Source organism: Chiloscyllium punctatum, chromosome 50 (genome assembly GCF_047496795.1).
Source record: "Chiloscyllium punctatum isolate Juve2018m chromosome 50, sChiPun1.3, whole genome shotgun sequence".
NCBI lineage: Eukaryota > Metazoa > Chordata > Chondrichthyes > Orectolobiformes > Hemiscylliidae > Chiloscyllium > Chiloscyllium punctatum.
In genome coordinates, this window is record NC_092788.1 from 28,873,515 (window position 1) to 28,894,573 (window position 21,059).

Consider the following 21,059-nt stretch of genomic DNA (forward strand, 5'->3'; position numbering starts at 1 on the left):
TTGTGACAATATAGAACAGGCTACACACCATCCCTGTACTACACATCCAACATCGCGCTACTCTCTTAGCGCTGGTCCTCCGACAATGTGTCGCTCCCTTTACACTGGCCTTTCAACAATGCGGCGTGTCTTTGACTCTGGCCTTCCCTCAACATGATACTTCTTCGACATTGGCCCTCTGACAGCGTGGCGCTCCCTCAATGCTGGCCACACAAGACTGCAGCACTCCCGTGACACTGACTATGAATGAGTTACCGTCCTAGATTATAGTCCTCGAGTCTCTAGAGTGACAGTAGGCTCTCCCTACCCCTCAGCAGTTCTACCACCAAAGTGATAACATTCCCAATTGAGACATGGTGCAGTAGAAAAAGCTAATAGCTAGAAGCAAAGGATTTCAAATGTGTTACTTTGGTGGAGGGAAGTAGTGAATACTCAGCAGCTGCCATCCTGATGCTGCTGAAGATCTGCCTTTGTCCTCAGATCCTCGAGCCCTCACCATTGAGCTGCACTAATTTGTAATAACTTTCCAGGTGCTTCATCGGAGTACAGGATCAACAACAAGGTGGTGCCCCTGCAGGACTACAGTGAGCAGCTGGAAAAACTGGGAATTCTCATCAAAGCCCGTAACTTCTTAGTGTTTCAGGTAACCTTTCCAAACTGTGACCTGTTTATGATCTCTCTCCGCTGCCTCCATTTCAGGTTTTCCCCTCTGCCTCGATTCATCATGTGAGGTCAGACAGAGAAAGAGTGACAGATTTCCTTCTCTTTTGGGGCTTAGTGGACTGGATGGACTTTTACAGAATGTGTTGATCGTTATTACAAATATCCCATCTTATTGTTTGTTACTAACTTGGGGTGGCCCAATGATAGCATTGCTGACTGACAGGACCCAGCGTGCAATTTGCACATTCTCCCCACATCTGTGTGGGTTTCTTCCAGGTGCTCTGGTTTCCTCTCTCAGCCCAAAGTTGTGCAGGTCAGGTGGATGGCCATGCTAAATCGCCCCATAGCACCAAGGAGTGTGTAGGCTAGGGGGATTAGTCATGGTTAATATGGGGATAGGGTGGTGTGGGTCTGGGTGAGATGCTCTTCAGTGGTTTGGTGCAGGCTCGATGGGCTGCATCATCACTTACTACTCGTCCCTAGTTGCCTATCAAGGGTGGTGATCCACTGCAGTCCACGTGCTGTGGGTAGACTATCATTCTACTAGTGAGAGAATTCCAGGATTTTGAGCCAAGGAGCACGTGGCGTCTTGTCTGGAAAGTTTGATGTGTCTGGGTACCTGGTATTTGTTTGCGTACCTCCAAGCATAGGAAGTAACACCGGTGTTGCGGCTGTTGCAGGGTGCGGTGGAGTCCATCGCCATGAAGAATCCCAAAGAACGGACTGCCCTCTTTGAGGAGATCAGCCGCTCGGGGGAGCTGGCCCAGGAGTACGACAAGAGGAAGAAGGAGATGGTGAAAGCCGAGGAGGACACGCAGTTTAACTATCACCGGAAGAAGAACATCGCGGCAGAGCGCAAAGAAGCCAAGCAGGAGAAGGAGGAGGTAAGCACCCGACGTGCGATTGACCAGAGATTTAACATTGGCCCATCTACTTTGCTGCTATTTTTGTTTCTTCATCTGTTTCTACGTCTCCACCTGCCTAGAACGTTATCCCTGATTTCCCATGCTCCCACTAAGCCATCGGCATACCCCCCTTTTCCTTCAAGTACTACACTATTCACTTACACTGCTCCCTGGGGAAGTGATTCCACCTTCCCATTGTTCACTTCCTGAAGTCTCAGCATTTATTGGTGATTGTTGTCTATTGGTTAAACCCTAGATCTGCCCCTAGAGAGGAAGCATCTTCTGAGTTTACCCTATCCAACTGCAGTACAACAAGCTTTTTACTAACTGGCACACATATGGGACCAGGAGTGTACTGGTTGATCAAGAAGTCCACATGATTAATGTAAAAACACACACTAAATTATAGAAACATAATGCAGGGGGTGTACAGGTCACTTTTTTATACTACATTTGCAGCAAAAACCACTTAAATAATAATGCAAGACCGAGAACTAACTTTCTTGCGCCCTCAACTAATTAATAACAATAAAACAAAAAGCTTCTGGTATTTCAGGTATATAATTTTTGCCAGTTAATTGAGAGTGCAAGTTCATAAGGTGTGGGTTGAAATAAAGTTTGCTGTTCTGTTATGAAGATCTTCATAATACCCACACCTTCATGACAGTACATTGTTTCGGTTAAGTCATATTTGGAACATTAGGCAGATGTGTGGTCACCAAAAAGGATGTAGAGGCACCAGAGAAACTGCACACACAGTTTTGCTTGAATGATGACAGCTTGGCCCTCCATCACTGTGGACCCTGCGACAGTGCGGCACTCCTTTGGCTCTGATCCTGTGACAGTGCAGCGCTCCCTCAGTGCTGACCCTGCTGCAATGCAGTGCTCTCTCAGTAACATTACCAACATGTTCTGTGTCGGGCATGGTTCATGAGGCTGGTGTTTGTGGGGTGTGGTGTGGAACCCACCTGAAACAAGCCTGGCAGCCAACGTGAGAAGGTGAGTGGGTCTCCTTGGCTGATGCTGTTGTTCACTGCTTTGATCCTCCTTCCTGTCAGGCAGAACGTTACCAGCGCCTGAAGGACGAGCTGGCTCGTGCGCAGGTCCAGCTGCAGCTCTTCAAGCTCTACCACAACGAATCGGAGATCGAGCGATTGAGCAAAGACCTCGCTTCCCGCAACAAGGAGATTGAGAAGGACAAGAAACGCATGGACAAGGTGGAAGAGGAGATGAAGGTGCAGAAGAAGGAAGTCGGCAAGTTGATCAGGGAGCAGCAGCAGATCGAGAAAGAAATCAAGTAGGTATATGGGGAATGAGGCTCAGGACTCATGGTGTGTGTGTGTGTGTGTGTGTGTGTGTGTGTGTGTGTGTGTGTGTGTGTGTGTGTGTGTGTGTATACACGTACTTAGAGCTCACGAAGAGGCGGCAGAATCTGCAATTTTGCAGCACGTTTTGCGATCTCGGGCTGTCCCCTGAGTGCCTTTTGGTATTTGACCAGCCCAAACAGAAGTGGTTGTTTTCCTTGGAACGGCAGTGGCTGAGATGAGAAATGATAGATGTCTGTAAAATTATGAGATGCATAGATAAGTCAGAATGTTTTTCCCGAAAGTTGAAATGTCAAATACGCAGGGGGCATGCAGCTAAGATGACGGGTGGAATGTCCAAAGGAAATGTGAGGGGCAAGTGTTTTACACAGCGTGGTAGAGTCTGGAATGTGCTGCTAGGGTGGTGGTGGAGAAGGTAAATGTGTTGGGGCATTTAAGGGACGTTTAGATAAGCACCCGAATATGCAAGCAATAGAGGGACATGAGCCAAGAGCAGGCAGAAGGGATTAGTTTGTCGTCATGTTTGACACAACATTGTGGGCTGAAGGGCCCGTTCCTCGCTGGTACTGTTCTGTGATTGCACCCCCTGCCCACCGGGCGATGTCACATTTGGAAAAATAGCCATTCTTTTCCAATTTCAGGGAGAAGGATGCAGAATTAAACCAGAAGCGACCACAGTACATCAAGGCCAAGGAGAACACGTCGCACAAGATCAAGAAGCTGGAGTCCGCCAAGAAATCGCTGCAGAACGCGCAGAAGCAGTACAAGAAGCGTAAGGCAGACATGGACGAGCTGGATCAGGAGATGCTGTCTGTGGAGAAGGCCCGGCAGGAGTTTGAAGAGCGTATGGAGGAGGAGAGCCAGAGTGAAGGACGGGATCTGCAACTCGAGGAGAACCAGGTGAGGAGTTTGAGCTTGCAGCGCTGGTCACTTGTGCAGATTTATGTGGGAACTTTGCGCCTGTTGGAGTGAGCAGCCAACAATGTTCATGCTTTCACCAGTCTGATTTGGTTTAATGTAGTCACATGTGACTGAGTACGGTGAAAGGTTTTGTTTTGCATGCAGTACAAGCCAATCATAACCTGTAAGGAGATACAGATTATAGGGTGTTTAGACAGAGTGATGCACAAAACATTAAGGCTGCACAGGAGGTGTACAAAAGCAAGATCAACATTTTAGATTTGAAATTAGTGAGGTCCATCTCGCAGTCTTGATAACAGCGGGGAAGAAACTCTTCTTGAACTTGTTGGTACGTGTGTGCAAGCACCAGTATCTTCTGCCTGAGTGAAGAAGTTGGAAGAGATGATAACTGGGGGCTCGAACTAGCAAATTACTGACTCTCCCACTTTCACAGTTTGGCCCTGTTGCTGTGAGATGGGGTCATCCAGAGAGTGGTCGCTGTGTCCCTGCAGATAGGGAGCACGTGGAGTCCGCAAGAGCAATGCACAGTCCTTTCCAGATTGGTGGGCACCATTGGAGTCATGGTGTACCACCTCCCCCCACCAAACCCAACAATTATGTTAAGTTTGATAAGTTTCCATTTTTGTTTTGTAAATCTCTGTGAATGTTATGAGCTTGTTTTACGGTGCCCTAGTAGTGGCGGTTACAATCGTCGCTCATTTATTTGCAGCAGGAGAGAGCAAGCAGCATAACCACAGACCCTCCCACCACGGTTATAATCTCTTACAATCTCTTCTGTTGGGCAGAAGATACAAAAGCTTGAACATGTACCAACAGATACGAGAGCAATTTCTTCCTTGCTGTTATTAGATTTCTGAATGGACTCCTCAAATTTCAAATTTCAAATTTAATGTTGAAATCGCTCTCTGTGCACCTTCTCCAAAGCTGTAACATTGTATTCCTCGCACTGTTCTGTTGCCCTAATGCACGTTGTTCGATATGGTCTGCCTGTGCAAAACAAAACTTTTCACTGCACCTAGGTCCATGTGACAATAATGAATCAAGTCAAAAAATATCAGTCGTTCCCCTTCAGACTGATAAGTGCTAGGAGATAGTCGGTCAATTTTTCTTATTAAAAGCAAGGTTGATGCTCTCTTGCTAGTGAAGAGTTAGCGGTTTAATTGAGCTCTGATCTAATGCTGTGACCTCTCTGTTTGTTTATTTTCCCCCTTCCATTTTCTCTTGTGTCTCCCCACCCGGGGCTGGATCTCTGCAGGTGAAGAAGTACCACCGGCTGAAAGAGGAGGCCAGCAAGAGAGCAGCTACACTTGCTCAGGAGCTGGAGAAGTTCAACCGGGACCAGAAGGCCGACCAGGACCGGCTGGACTTGGAGGAGAGGAAGAAAGTGGAGACAGAGGTGGGTTGCAATTTGGCTGCGCTGGTTTGTGATGGTGGCTTTCTGTCTCATCCGGCCTCCAGGTGCTCCGGGCCCTGCTGCGTCTTTCCACGAAAGGCTAGGCAGGTGCAGATGTGCGTGGCTACACGATTGTTATATGGACCCAGCTGGCAAGTAACAGAAGCAGGAGAGAAATAACGCCTTCTATCGTTGGTCTAAATGCTTTCAAGGTCATTTACAACTCTGTGATCGTTATGTTGCCTGGTTATTGGGGAGATTGAATTAATTAAGAGTAACGACCATTTTGGAATGCAAGCTGTACCATGGTAGCACAGGACTTGAATGTCACTGAAAAGACGCCGTCAAAGGGTTTTTGCCCTGTGCTAATCTGGGTAAATGGAAGAGTGCCAAATTTCAGACAATCGCAACAATTCTTGACGTGAAAGCTGGGAAGAAAGCAACATGGAACAGTGGGCTCCCAGACACTGGCCCCTCCCTGTGGTATAACTGACCTGATGAGTGTGAGATCAGAAGCTGCAACAGCATGTCTTTGTCTTTTCAGTGGGACTCAAGTTTGTTAAAGTTTTGAAGAGCTGATGTGGTTAAGTGGCTCGATGGGTAGCCGGTGACATCTTTTGGCTTTGTGATTCTCAAAACTCTCCCACCACTCCTGAGATATGGCATTGGCAGGGGAGCAATCCTTGCCTCATGTCTGATCCTGTTCCAGTCCAACTGGCAGAGAATGATCTTGCCCTCCTACCCCCTTCCTATTCCTCTCCTCCACTCTCTATCCACTCCTTTTAAAAACCAGCCTCTTTGACTGAGCTTGTGCTAACTGGTTTGTAATATTTCTTTACATGGCTTGGGACTGCACCTGTGAAGTATCTTGGGATATTTCACTAAGCTGAAGCTGTTCTAAGCATGACAGCGTTGTCATGATAACCAGTCCATTTGAACAGTCCTCTGTTTTATTTTTGCTGGGTTAATTTCTGCGCTCGGGTCAATAGTGGAATTTAACAGCATTCTGTCACCCTCTGCAGGCCAAAATCAAGCAGAAAGTTCGAGAGATTGAAGAGAATCAGAAGAGAATTGAAAAGCTGGAAGATTACATCAACACCAGCAAGTGAGAGCACACTAAATGAAAATTGATTGTTTGCACGTGCAACTTGTCTGATATAGTCATACAGATTGAAAATTTGGTCCAGCCAGGTTTCCCAAACTAAACTAGTCCCATTTAGAATCATAGAATCCTTACAGTATAGAACCAGGCCATTTGGCCCATCGAGACACTCCAAACAGCATTCTACCCGTAACCCTGCATTCCCCGAGGCTAATCCACCTAGCCTGCACATTCCTGGATGCTACAGGGCAACCTAGCATGGATAATTCACCCTAACCTGCCCATCTTTGGACTGTGGGAAGAAAACCCATGCAGACACTAGGGCAATGTGCAAACTCCTGCAACAGGCAGACATCACAGGGTGAAATCGAACCCAGGTCCCTGACGCTGAGGCTGCAGTGCAAACCACGTAGCTACCGTGCCTGCATTTATCCCATGCCCCACTAAACCTTTTCTATTCATGTACCTGTCCAAATACCATTTCTTCTGCCGGCTTGTTCTGTATATGCACTAATCTTTGTGTGAAAAAGTTACCCCTCGGGTCTATTTTAAATCTTGCCCCTCTCACCTTAAACCTATGTCCTCTATTTCTGGACTCCTGTACTCTCGGGAAAAGACCTTTGCTATTCACCTTATATATCCCCCTCGTGATTTTCTAAACCTGTGGGTAAGACCACCCCTCACCCGTCATGCTCCAGGGAACAAAGGCCCAGCCTCTCTCGCTATAACTCCAGCCTTCCTATCCCTGTAAATCTTTTCTGCACCTTCTCCAATTTAATAACCTACTTCGTATAGGAGGGTGACCAGACTGTACGCAATACTCCGAAAGTACCGTCCTGCACAAGTGCAACATGATGGCCCAGTTCCTATATCGGTGCTGTGACCAATGAAGGCAAGTGTGTCAAATGCTACCTTCACCACCCTGTCTATCTGTGCACACATGTGAGGGTGCATGATTGGATCATTGGTCATATGGGCCTATGCATGTTGCACAGGTGCACCTGCATGCACGCACTCCTCCATGCCTGTGTGGGCACGTGCCTGGTGTAAACAGAAGTAGAGATAACGGCGTCTAGGCTTTTCCCTCTGGCTGATGTGCACCCTTTCCTGCCACAGGCAGTCGCTAGATGAGCAGCAGGCACAGGAGACGAAGCTGACTGAGGAAGTGGAGGCAGCGAAGCGACGCATCGATGAGATTAACATGGAACTGAACCAGGTCATGGAGCAGCTAGGTGACGCTCGCATCGACCGGCAGGAGAGCAGTCGGCAGCAGCGTAAGGCGGAGATCATGGAGAGCATTAAACGCCTCTACCCAGGCTCTGTGGTACGCGACACGAGGGTCAGGGTGGTAGCCTGTCGGTGGCCGCTGGCTCAAGAAGTACACATGAGAGGGGCAAACACAACAGTCGTGAGATATGGCTCAGTCAGATAGGGGAGTGCTAAAGTCACCCCATTTGCAGAGGACCATAGGGTTGCTCTTTCATTAGAGTGAGTTGGCAGGTGGTAAGTTTAACCTGAAGGTGACTAAGGCTCAGCTGAGGTTGAGAAATTAGGACCTTCATGGTGACTTCAGCTAGTCTGGGGATTGAAACCCTTGCTGCTGGTGTATTGCAAACCAGCTGTTCAGCCAACTGAGCTAACCAACCTATAATACTATAGGTATGGGAGAAGACTTGAGTTGAAATATTTGTTCTGAGTTGCTGTACAAGAAAGGAGGCTGTTTGGCCCTTTGTCTAAGTGCTGGCTGTTTGCAGTAAAGTACCATGTTCCCTGCCCGTTCTGTGTTCTTCAAAATGTTCTCCTTTTTGAAATTTTCTTCATTGACTTTTACTTCCGTGCACTTGGGAACAAATGTCGGAAACTGCAAAGGTGTGATGGCATTTGCTTCCTCCTCCTCTGTTGTTGTGGTTCTGTTCGCCGAGCTGGGAATTTGTCTTGCAAACGTTTCGTCCCCTGTCTAGGTGACCTCCTCAGTGCTTGGGAGCCTCCTGTGAAGCGCTTCTGTGCTGTTTCTTCCGGCATTTATAGTGGCCTGTCTCTGCCGCTTCCGGTTGTCAGTTCGAGCTGTCAGCTGTAGTGGCCGGTATATTGGGTCCAGGCCGATGTGTTTGTTGATAGAGTCAATGGCACTCATCCACAGACTCTATCAACAAACACATTGGCCTGGACCCAATATACCGGCCACTACAGCTGACAGCTCGAACCGACAACCAGAAGCGGCAGAGACAGGCCACTATAAATGCCGGAAGAAACAGCACAGAAGCGCTTCACAGGAGGCTCCCAAGCACTGAGGAGGTCACCTAGACAGGGGACAAAACGTTTGCAAGACAAATTCCCAGCTTGGCGAACAGAACCACAACAACGAGCACCCGAGCTACAAATCTTCTCCCAAACTTTGTCCTCCTCCTCTGTCACTCTCCCCTCACCTGGGAGAGCATGTTTTCCACCCCAGACATCGAGACGTAAGCATTCGGAACAGGAGTGAACCGTTAGGCCCTTTGAACCTGCTCCAACATTCTGTATGATCACAGCTGACCTGGAGTAATGTCACAAGTGGTCCTCTTCTAAGTTGTTTCAGCCCAGTTCGGAGAAAACCGGATAGATAGATTCCCTACAGTGTGGAAACAGGCCCTTTGGCCCAACAAGATGTCAGTTGGAAACCAGTATCAGGAAGGAATTCTGTCTTAGGCTCCAACAAATCAAGGTTTTTGAAATAATTTTGCTCAGTTTAGGGACCTTTGACACTGAAATTGTGGGGAGTCAAACTCAATAAACGAAGAGGAGTACAGCCCTTCAGCCCAGCAAGCCGCCTCAACACAGAAAACCATTCTAAATTAAATTTTAAAATGATTAAACCTATTTTTCTAATCAACCTGGTCAGAGATGTTATTGTGCACCTCTGGAGTAGGTGGGACTTGAAGCTGGGCCTCCCGGTCCAGGGGATAGGGACACTACTGCCATGCCACAAGAGAGGCCACATGATGCCTTTCTCAACTACAAGCCCACAATAAGTGGATTAGATTATTGTCAAACAGGGCTGAAAGAGAATGCAAGGCATAGGAGCAGGGAAACCCATTCAGACCACTGAAGTTGTTCCACTGTCCAATAAGATGTGGAGGTGACGGTGTTGGAGAAAGTCGGAAGTCATGTGACACCATGTTATTGACTAAGAGGTTTATTTAAAATCACAAGCTTTTGGAGCGTTGCTCATCTGCTCCTTGGTCAGATGAAGTGGAGGAGGGACACACAGAATATGTAGGCGGAGAAATATCGGCAAGGTAATTCCAGGTAGTTAGGAGTGTCAGCATTAATTTGTACTTATCTCTTGATGCATTTACTCACCTGGAATTATCTTGGTATTATCTGTCCGCCTGTATATTCTGTACCTGAGCTCCCCTCTGCACTTTACCTGACAAAGGAGCAGCGCTCCAAAAGCTTGTGATTTTAAATAAACCTGCTGGACGATAACCTGTTTGTTGTGTGACTTCTTCTGGCTATTGGTTAATGGTCATTGCTGATAAGACTTTCACTTGCTTGTCTGTGTCCTCGTCACTCTCAAAAGCCCTTCAAACTCCCTCTCCAGTCAAAAATCTGTCTCACCTGACTGAAGCATTCAGTGGCTCTGCTGCTGTCCTGGGAGAGAGAATTCAATGCTCTTGTTTCCTACCTCTCCTTTCCCAAGAGTCTGCTACCCCACCACCCCCGCACCCCAAACCAAGTACCTTTGTAGGTTCAAAGTAAATCTTTATCATGGTGTATGTGTGAAGGAGCATTGGACCAGGAACAGATATTATTAGTCATTCTATTCAGAGACTTTATTCCACTCCTCTGGAGCAGGTGGTCCTTGAACCATGAATTCCTGACTTAGGTGTAGGGACGCTAACATTGCAGCAGAAGATCTGTCGTAGCTGGTCTGCATCTTAATGACTTTATCCCCACCTCATTACCATCCAATTCGCATTATCTGACATGGCCAAGTTCTGTAAATGCAGCTGTCTGCGAGGGTGTCAGAAGAATTTGAAGGAAGAAGACTGTGCAACACTTCAAACCAGCTGTGAGAGTTTGAGGCTGATCTTATATTTCATTGCCCTTGTCCTGATCTGCATTGCCCTTGCATACCTTGTCCTGTTTAATATGGTCTCCCTGTCTCTCTCTTTAAATCCCCACCCCTGCCCTTCACCATTTTCCTTCTTGCAGTATGGCCGTCTGATTGATCTGTGCCAGCCCACACAGAAGAAATACCAAATTGCTGTCACCAAGGTGCTTGGGAAGAACATGGATGCGATTATTGTGGACACAGAGAAGACTGGCAGGGACTGCATTCAATACATCAAGGAGCAGCGGGGCGAGCCGGAGACCTTCCTGCCTCTTGACTACCTAGAGGTCAGCAAGCAACTGTTGGCATCTGTATTACACTGGGGTACAGTCCTGGTGGGGACAGGTCTGTCACTGTATAACACTGGGGTACAGTCCTGGTGGGGACAGGTCTGTCACTGTGTAACACTGGGGTACAGTACTGGTGGGGGACAGGTCTGTCACTGTATAACACTGGGGTACAGTACTGGTGGGGGACAGGTCTGTCACTGTATAACACTGGGGTACAGTACTGGTGGGGGACAGGTCTGTCACTGTATAACACTAGGGTACAGTACTGGTGGGGGACAGGTCTGTCACTGTATAACACTGGGGTACAGTACTGGTGGGGGACAGGTCTGTCACTGTATAACACTGGGGTACAGTACGGGTGGGGGCAGGTCTGTCACTGTATAACACTGGGACACAGTACTGGTGGGGACAGGTATATCGCTGCATAATACTGGTGTAACTTTGGCTGTGATATGATTTCAGGTGAAGCCCACTGATGAAAAGCTCAGAGAGCTGCGAGGGGCCAAACTGGTGATAGATGTTATCCGTTATGAGCCGCCACATATTAAGAAAGCGCTACAGTACGCTTGCGGGAATGCACTTGTGTGCGACAACGTGGAGGATGCCAGGAGAATCGCCTTTGGGGGTCCGCAGCGGCACAAGGTACATCTTCGACATGGAGAGAATTTCCCCGAAACCTTTCCCTGTCCCTGATACTGTTCTGAACACTGGCTGTAGCTTAATACTGTCTGTCCAGCCTGGATAACATTTGGCACATTTGCCTGAGGTGAATAATTGCAACTGATTGTTAGCGGGAATCCTAGTCCTCTGCGTTTCCCTTTGTTGATTTATCCATCCCCATCCGTCTTTTTGTGAAGTGGCCATTGAACTTCATTACTATCCTTGATGCTGTAGCCAGGCTGAGCAGCAGCCGACTTGCGAATGGAGGAGTGGGCTGGAAGCTGGTCGCAGTGATGGCTGTTCTACCTCCTGATGTGTTTTGAGAACCTCTCCTCCTCCTGTCCTGATTGATTTTCCTGCACAAGCCTCCCTCAGCTGTATTGGCAACAGGCATTCCTGTGAGTGCGCTCCACATTTACAGCAGTGCGAGAGTCCCACTGGCGAGCTGACCCTTTTGGTCCGGGTGAACCTGATTTTCTTTATCTACTCTGGTTCCCATGTCACTGCCAGCTGGTTAAAACACACAGCGCTGGCTTGGCAGCCCGCTCCTGCAAATTCCGAACCCCGGTTCGATGTTTTTTTTTAAATACATTTACAGGATGATGACGTTGCTGGCTAGGCAGCACTCATTGCCCATCCCTAATTACCCAGAGAGCAATTAAGGGCAATTGCATTGCTGTGGGTCTGAAGTCACGTGGGTCAGGTCAGATAACGGTGGCCGTTTCCTTCCCTCAGGGACGGATGGGTTTTTCTGACAATTGACAATGGAGTCAAGCCCATCATTAGACGCTTGATTCCAGTTCTTTTTTGTTGAATTCAAATTCCGCCATCTGCCATGGCGGGATTCGAACCCGGGTCCCCAGAATGTTTCCTGGGTCGCTGGATTAACTGTCTAGCCATCGCTTGCCTCCTCCTGGATACTCGCCTATTGTAGTCACTTGGCAAGGGAACGTGATTACATAGTACCTGGTGCCAACTGCTGGCAGTGTCTCAATGCTCCTTGCCCCAGAGATCTACCCAGCCTGCCTGCCTGACTGTCCCTGTCGCTGTCCAATTGTCTCACGTGGCATAGACTAGGCTTTAACACATGGTGCACCGTGGCTGGCAGGGAGAGCGTGTGCCAGTGTTGATGATCTCGTTATTCTGGTTTCTCTCCGCTGCAGACCGTTGCTTTGGATGGGACCCTATTCCAGAAATCCGGTGTGATATCAGGAGGTGCTAGCGACCTGAAGGCCAAGGCTCGGCGCTGGGATGAGAAGGCGGTGGAGAAGCTGAAGAGCAAGAAGGAGAAGCTGACTGAAGAGCTTAAGGTGAGGGACCGAATTGTCGGGTTTTCTGTTTGTTTTAGTGATCAGGGTCAGCAGGAAACCTCCCTGGTGGAGATTGGCCTTCGTGGCATTTAACGTCAGGTGCTGGAGCTCAAAGGGCAAGCCTCTTTTGGAACCCTCCCAATTGGCCTATTTAGGTTCTTTAGAAATAAACATTGCTTAACCCAAACAGACCAAAAAGAGAGTTGTCTTCCCCTAAGGGCCTGAACTCTGCGCGTCTGCTGGTCTGGCTTTGGAGCGACCATCGGTTTTCAGGTCTTTTTGACTTTTCTGATGTGTGGAGAAAGGAGTACCCGGTCTGTAACTGCACTCTGAGCACTTGGCTGGTTAGTTCCTGGGATGAACGGGATTGTGTTGTGAGCGAAGGTCAAGCAGGTTGGGTCTGTATTCTTCGGAAGAATGGGAGACGATCCTTCGTTGACTGTAAGATCTTCCCGGGGGGGGGGGAGCCTTGACCACGTTAATGCTGAGAGGCTTGTTATGAAGATGTAGGTATGTACTGTACCTTTTGAGAGAGATGAAGCTAGCAAGGACTGACTGAAAGCACAGGGTGTGCTGACTAATTAAAAAAATGTAACGTTTGGTTGAAACAAATAGCTGGAGTTGCGTTGCCATGGAACAAAAAACAAATTCAAACTCAGCCAATCAACTTAAGTTATGCCCCAGATACCAAAATCCAAAAAAATCAAGTCAAAATTGATTTTTACTGTTTGGGATGACCTCAAACCAATGAAATGATCCAATGTTTTGGGGGTATAGAACAGAAGATTTTTGAGCAGTTAGGGGGAGAACAGCCAAGGGCACCAAGCAAGTACAGACTGTTAGCCGATTAGCTCTCTGAAAGGAACCTGTCTATAAGAAAGATTGTGCAGCAGAAGACCAAAGAAAAGACAACCCAGGAAAATCGACAGAGGAAAATCTACAAAGCTGACTGGTTTTGAAACGTGATTATTTTTGTGTAAATCGGCGTTTTTTTTTATTGGGCCAGTATTGTAGAGTGGGAGGTAAAGAATGGGTTTAGAGAAAGGAGTTGTAAATAGTTGTTGTTTTAATGTTCTCTGTTGGACTTAAAGAATAAAATTGCTAATCTTTACTTTAAATGGTGACCTCTGCGATAGCTCTTTGCCTCTCGAAATTTAACAGATAACGGCGTGAGGTGAGCTTCTCTGTGCATCGGGTTTAATTTAGCAGAGGGGGTTTACCCCATGCCGTAACAGGCTGATTCACCTAACACCAGCCTATCCCTGGACTGTGGAGGAAACCAGAGCTCCAGGGAGAAACCCGCGCTGAAGTGGGGAGTGTGTGCAAATTCCACACAGATGGTTCCCTGAGGCTGGAATCGAACCCAGATCCCTCGGTGCTGTGAGGCAGCAGTGCTAACCACCGAGCCACCACGCTCCTATTTCTTGTTTTGTCGGGGCTGTACGCACTCATCCTTCATTCCTCCCACAGGAGCAAATGAAGATTAAACGAAAGGAGGCCGAACTGCGGCAGGTGCAGTCGCAGGCTCACGGGCTCCAGATGAGATTGAAGTATTCACAGAGTGACCTGGATCAGACCAAAACACGGCATCTCTCACTGAATATGCAGGTCAGTGCCACAGGGAGTGCCCCGAATGTCTGTCGCACTCTTGATTACAGATCTCCCGTTGCTCTCTTCTTTTTTGTTTTTTTGTGTTCTCTGTCATCCCCTATCCATTTATTCCACTCTTGCCTGTCCTCACCACCACCTACTGAACACCAGTAATCTTGCCCTGCCACGCTCTTGCAAGTTGTCTTTTTCTCCCACCTCAATTTGCTCCCATCCCTGCTATCATCTGCTCACTTGTTGTCTTGTCCCTGGGCACACTCTTTATGTTCCATTCCTGTCTCTGTCTCTCTCTCTCTCTCTCTCTCTCTCTCTCTCTCTCTCTCTCTCTCTCTCTCTCTCTCTCTCTCTCTCTCTCTCTCTCTCTCTCTCTCTCTGACTCGCTCCCCTCTCTATGCCTCTCTTCTCCATTCCTGCCCCCCACCCCAAAAAGATCCACCTCTCACTGGCACTTCGCTCTTGACTTCAGGAGAAATCCAAGCTGGAGAGTGAACTGGCAAACTTTGGACCAAAAATTAATGACATCAAACGGACGGTGCAGGCCCGGGACCGTGAGATGAAGGAACTGAAAGAGAAGATGAACCAGGTGAGGCAGCTGTACCCTACATCCTTCCCTTTCTGTTTTATAGTGGACCATCGAAACCTGTTGCTCACTATAAGTAAAACTATATTTTCCTTGGCATCAATCTTGCCTGCTCTTCCAAAGCGGTGTCTGGGAATCGCCTGAGAAGCTGTGAGCACCTGAGCATATTTGCAGTGAAGGCCTGGTGTTCCCACTGGTGCCCATTCCTGTTGTAGGGTGCTTTCAACTTGTGCCAAAGGCTAGGCACTGCATAACAAGATCAGGGCCAGGATAATCACCTGGGCTAGTCTTGGTTGCATGGGGCATTGTGAAGGTGGAGAATGGTCTAGGCCCTATCTGGGCCTGAGCATTTCGGTCTAGTTTTCCACCAGTCCTGAGTGGTTATGGGTTGGGCAGGGTGGGGAGTTGCTGTAATATGATGTGCAGGGTGCCACAAGCTTTGTGAGACGTGCTTAAAGGGATTGAGCCATCTCCTGCGGTCAGTTTGGTTTCTGCCAGCACTAATGGACCCCGTGCCTCCTGACCACCTTGGTCAGCTGTGAAGGTGTGCTGGCACTGAACTGGGTCTGACTGTATCAATGCTGGGGCTCCAGAGGCTAGGAATCTTGCGGTGGGTAACTCTCATCTTGACTACCGAAGTGGTAAGTGCCGGGATTGAATGTTTAAATCCTAGAATACCCTCACTCTGCCCCTATTGCTACTCAGGTGGAGGATGAGGTGTTTGAGGAATTCTGTCGAGAAATTGGGGTGAGGAACATCAGGGAGTTTGAAGAGGAGAAGGTGAAAAGACAGAATGAGATAGCCAAGAAGAGGTAGGTGGATTGGGTATGAGTTTTCTCTATACTCACCTGTCACCTCTGACCTCTCCCAGGATACATACTCACCTCCCAATGGATTCAGGACATTCCGTATTCACTGACCCTCCCCATTGTCTGAGGGTACTCAGTATTCACTGACCCTTCGCATTGCCTGTCGGTACTCGTTGACCCTCCCTGTTGTCCGTTGGTGCTCTGTACTCACTGACCCTCCCTGTTGTCTGTCAGTACTTAGACAACGGGGAGGGTCAGTGAGTACAGAGTACTGGCAGACAACGGGGAGGGTCATTGAGTACCATCGGTTCTCAGTACTCATGACCCTCCCTGTTGTCTGTCGGTACTCACTGACCCTCACTGTTGTCTGTTGGTACTCGGTACTCACTGACCCTCCTTGTTGCCTGTCGATACTCTGTAGTCACTGACCCTCCCCGCTTTCTGTCGGTATTCAGTACTCACTGACCCTCCTTGTTGCCTGTCAGTACTCTACTCACTGACCCTCCCTGTTGTCTATCGGTACCCTGTATCCGCTGACCCTTCCTATTGAGTGAGCCAGCGCTGTTCTCAATGAGACCTACACCTTTGCAGACTGGAGTTTGAGAACCAGAAGACAAGACTGGGGATCCAACTCGACTATGAGCGGCAACAGCTGAAGGAGGATCAGGATAAGGTGCACATGTGGGAACAAACAGTGAAGAAGGATGAGAATGAGATCGAAAAACTGAAAAAGGTACAAATTTGTTTACTTTGAAAGCGGTGTGCTGTCAAAGCTGCGGAACTAGTAAGATATTTGATTGAGTTTGCCCCCTAGCTGCATTCCCTGTTTTCTCTGGCTAGAATTGATAACCTTAATAACACAGGGAGAGACATTCTTCGTTACCATAAGATGAAGACCTTAGGGCTGCCATGTTGCTGCACAAACTTGAACGAGTAACACGACGGAGGTAGCTTTCAGAAATGTTTTAACAAATTTTTACAAAAGGCTTGATTTTGCAAATGATAGTGTGACAATCACTGTGGTAAAAGTTTAAAAAGAATAAATTGATTTGTCGTCAAATGGATTCAATTTGATTGATCAAGGTCAGGAGGATGCAAAAATCCTAACCAGCCTGGTTCCTGGGATGACAGGGCTGTCAAATGAATTAGAATTAGCTTTATTGTCACATATATTCAGATGAATACAGTGAGAAGTTAATATGTCATCACTTACAGCTTAGGTACTAAGGTTCCTAGGTACAGCTGCTTCAGTTACAAAATCTTAGAAAATTAGAGAAGTAAAAAGTCCAGCATTGCAGAAAAATAAGTTCAGAATAGTCTCCCAACCAGACCACGCTGGCACCTAGCCTTCAGTCCGCACTGTGCCTTGGTTCCAGAACACGTCTGGCTTCACCTTAAGGTTCAAGAGGCTGGAAGATTGCTCTGAAAATAGGTTTGGACAATATTTACTGGAGTTTAGATAATGATGGGGGAGGGGGACAGATCTCACAGAAACCTATGAACTTCTAACAGCACTAGACAGGGCAAATGCAGGAAAGATGTTCCCCATGACTGGGGAGTGTCCAGAACCAGGGGCTCACAGTCTAAGGGTATGAGATCAGCCAGTTAGGACTGAGATGAGGGGAAATGTCTTTACCCAGAGAGTGGTGAGCATGTGGAATTCTTTGCCACAGAAGGCAGTCAGAGACAAAACATTGAGTGTTTTCACAAAGGAGTTCACTATAGTTGGTTGGGGCTAAAGGGGTCAAAAGGGTATGGAGGAGAAAGCAGGAGCAGCTGGATGATCAGCCAAGATTGTGTTGAATGGTGTAGCAGGCTGAAGGGGCCAAATGGCCTAATCGTGATTGCTATGTTGCTATGTCCATAATGAGCCGCAGGTTTAGTGAGGTTGCTGGTGAATGCTGTGGACAACGCAGATTCAAGTCCCACCACAGAAGCTGGTAAAATTTAAATTCAATTAATAAACATGATTAAGCTGGAGAGGGTTCAGAAAAGATTTGACAGAATGTTGCTGGGAGTGGAAGGTTTGAGCTTTGCGAAGTGGCTGAATAGGCTGGGACTTTTGTCACTGGAACGTAGGAGGTTGAGGGGTGACCTTTTTGTAGAGGTTTATAAAATCATGAGTGGCATAGATAAAGTGAATAGCAAGGTTTTTTCCCTAGGGAAGTTCAAATCTCGGGGGCATATTTCCAAAGTGAGAGGAGAAAGATTTAAAAAGGGCACGGGGGCAACTTTTTTTACGCATTGGTTCATGTGTGGAGTGAACTTCCAGCGGAAATGGTGGGTGTGGGTACAGTTGCAATGTCTGAAAGACATTTGGATAAGTACATGAATAGGAAACATTTGGAGGGACACAGGCCAAATGCAGGCAGGCAGGACTAGTTTAGTTCGGGATTATAATCTGCATGGACTGGTTGGATCGAGGAGTCTGTTACTGTGCTGTATAACTCAAATTAAAAACTAGTACTGGCGATCAGGACAATGATCATCGATTGCTATTAAAACCCATCAACTTCACAAATATCCCTTTTGTCCTGAGAAAGGGACGCTGGACCTGAAACGTTTATCTGATTTGGCTCCAGAGATGCTGCCAGACCTGAGTTTTTTCAGCAATTTCTGATTTAGTTTCCATTTTGCTTTTACCTGTCTATCTTACAGACCCGCCATGATGTCGGTGACCCTTCGCTCCCCTCGAGTTCAGTTAGGGCTGAGCAATAAATAGTAGCTGATCCAGCAACGCGTATATCCTCTGAACACATTTTTAAAACTCTACATCCTGTTGCTTTTGAAGTGGAACCTGTAGCCCCTCCCAATCCACTAGGAGAACCGGATTAGGGAGAGCTCGGCATGGGACAGCAGTGGAGTTTTGTTTCTGTGTGTCGGTTAGAGAGTCTGACCAAGTCCTTGCAGCGGCTGCTTTTCAGCTACCTCTGTCTGTTTTACAGGAGGAGCACAGGCACATGAAGATCATTGACGAGACTATGGCCCAGCTTCAGGACCTGAAGAACCAGCACCTTGCCAAAAAGTCTGAGGTCAGCGACAAGAACCACGAGATGGACGACATCCGCAAGAAGCTTGGAGGAGCCAACAAGTCAGTGCAGAGGGGGAGAGGTGGGGTGGGAGTGGGGTGGAATCGACTGTTAAAATGGGATTACCGACTGACCCTCCACAGCGTGGAGAAAACAGGCAACCAGTTAAAATATCCCTAGAGTGTTGAAACAGGCCATTTAGCCCATTGAGTCCACATCACCCATCTGAGGAGCATCCCACCATGACCCACACTGTGCCCTATCCCTGTAACTCTGCATTGTCCATGGTGAGCACACCTAGCCTCCATATCCCTAGACATGATGGGGCTATTGAGCATGGCCAGTCCACCTTTACCTGCACATCTTTGAGAGGAAACTGGAGGAAGCCCATGTGGACACGGGGCAAATGTGCAAACTCCACACAGACAGTCACCAGAGGGTGGAATCGAACCTAGGTCCTTGTGCTGTGAGGCAGCAGTGCTAACCACTGAGGCACTGCCATTCAGCTAAGTAGGGCAGAAGGTGGACAGGGTAAGGCGTAGGGCTGGACTCCCACAGTAAAATAACTGTCACTCTTGCCACTTGTATGTGAAGGTGAGTTGGGGTGGGGTGGGGGGGGGGGGGGGGGGGGGGAACAGAAGGTGTGCAGCACGATAGTTAGCTGGGGTTGATTAAGTCAATAACCAATAACCAGAGTCCTAGAGATGTACAGCATGGAAACAGAAGCTTCGGTCCAACTCGTACATGCTGACCAGATATCACAAATGAATTTAGTCCCATTTACCAGCACTTGGCCCATATCCGTCCAAACCCTTCCTATTCATGTACTCATTCAGATTCCTTTTTAAATGCTGTAATTGTACCAGCCTTCATCATTTCCTCTGGCAGCTCATTCCATAAATGCACCACCGTCTGTGTGAAAATGTTGCCCCTTCGGTCCCTTTCCCCTCACGCTTTAAACCTATGTCCCTCAAATTCTGGACTCTTCCCTGGGGTGGCGGCGGGGGAGAAGAGACCTTGTCTATTTACCCTATCCATGCCCTTCATGATTTTATAAACCTGTATAAAGTCAGTGCGTGCATAAGTCGCAGTCCTTCTTTTCACAAGCTCCTTTGGTTAACCTTGACTGTGTCGTCTTGCAGGGAGATGACCCAGCTCCAGAAGGAGGTGACTGCCATCGAGACCAAACTGGAGCAGAAGCGCAGTGACCGCCACAACCTGCTGCAGAGCTGCAAGATGCAGGACATCAAACTGCCCCTGCGCCAGGGGAGCATGGACGATATCAGTCAGGAGGAGGTGAGGTATTCCACATACAGGTTGCAGGTCACCAGCTGGCAACGGGATCTCTCACTGGAGCTGAAAATGCCGAATCCCCATCCCCTTTTTCTCAACCTCCTCCGTTTCTGCACCCCCTTGCCCCTGTTACCCTGTAGCTGTAAAAACTGTAGAAACTGGAGGAGTTGGACATTACCTAAGAAATAGGAGCAGGAGTAGGCCATCTGGCTCCTTGGGCTGACCTTTTCATGGAATCAGCTCCACTTACCTGCCTGCTCCTCAAAGCCCTTAATTCCTTTATTCAAAAGTCTATCTTTGCCTTTAAAAACATTCAATGAGGTAGCCTCAGCAGCTTCACTGGGCAGGGAATTCCATAGGTTTACAACCCTTTGGTTGATGAAGTTCCTTCTCAACTCAGGCCTAAATCTGCTCGCCCTTATTTTGAGGCTGTGCGCCATTTGGGCTGATATTTAATCGCTGCAATTAGGGGGGGGGAGGTGGGGGAGTCTGGCCCTGCCCCCAGAAGGAGCTCAAACATAAGTAATGGGATTGGGAGTTCTGCAGTATGGCTGTGCCCTGCTGGTAATGTCACCTGGATTTGTAATTCAAAGGGCGGGGTCCTAGGCTCAAGTTGTGGGGACATATTTTCAACTTAAAGCTGCTATAGTCATAACTAGGAAGATCAAGTGGATAAAATGGTAAGAAGGTATTTGGTTTTGTCTTGATGAGCTAAGGCATGGAGTTCTCAGGGCAAAGTTTATGTTGGAACGATTGAAAACATTGGTGAGGCCACACAACAAGAGTATTGTATGCAGTTCTGGAATCCAGCTTAGGGGGAGGGATGAGATGGCACTGGAGAGGGAGCTGAGGGGGATGTACCAGGATGATGCCTTGGGCTGGAGAGTCTCAGCAATGGAGAGAGATTGGGCGGACTGGGTAAAAACCGAGAGAACCGCAAATGCTGTAAATCAGAAACGAAAGTAGAAGTTGCTGGAAAAGCTCAGTGGGTCTGGGCAGCATCTGGGAAGAGAAATCAGAGTTAATGTGGTTCTGCAGAAGGGTCAGTGGGCCTAGCAGTATTATTGCTGGACCG

General features: G+C 48.0%; 1 protein-coding gene across 2 annotated transcripts in view; it reads left to right on the forward strand.

The window, feature by feature from the left end:
* LOC140470060 (structural maintenance of chromosomes protein 1A) overlaps positions 1 to 21,059 on the forward strand; it is a 41,157-nt gene that overhangs the window by 6,654 nt on the left and 13,444 nt on the right. For both annotated transcript variants that reach the window (XM_072566509.1, XM_072566510.1), the window contains exons 3-18: positions 531 to 643; positions 1,344 to 1,547; positions 2,627 to 2,865; positions 3,535 to 3,793; positions 5,070 to 5,210; positions 6,230 to 6,312; positions 7,426 to 7,633; positions 10,507 to 10,692; positions 11,158 to 11,337; positions 12,519 to 12,665; positions 14,136 to 14,273; positions 14,740 to 14,856; positions 15,559 to 15,665; positions 16,254 to 16,395; positions 18,608 to 18,753; positions 19,834 to 19,987. In XM_072566509.1, coding sequence (XP_072422610.1) covers positions 531 to 643; positions 1,344 to 1,547; positions 2,627 to 2,865; positions 3,535 to 3,793; positions 5,070 to 5,210; positions 6,230 to 6,312; positions 7,426 to 7,633; positions 10,507 to 10,692; positions 11,158 to 11,337; positions 12,519 to 12,665; positions 14,136 to 14,273; positions 14,740 to 14,856; positions 15,559 to 15,665; positions 16,254 to 16,395; positions 18,608 to 18,753; positions 19,834 to 19,987 — 2,564 coding nt within the window. The remainder of the gene's footprint in view (positions 1 to 530; positions 644 to 1,343; positions 1,548 to 2,626; positions 2,866 to 3,534; positions 3,794 to 5,069; positions 5,211 to 6,229; positions 6,313 to 7,425; positions 7,634 to 10,506; positions 10,693 to 11,157; positions 11,338 to 12,518; positions 12,666 to 14,135; positions 14,274 to 14,739; positions 14,857 to 15,558; positions 15,666 to 16,253; positions 16,396 to 18,607; positions 18,754 to 19,833; positions 19,988 to 21,059) is intronic.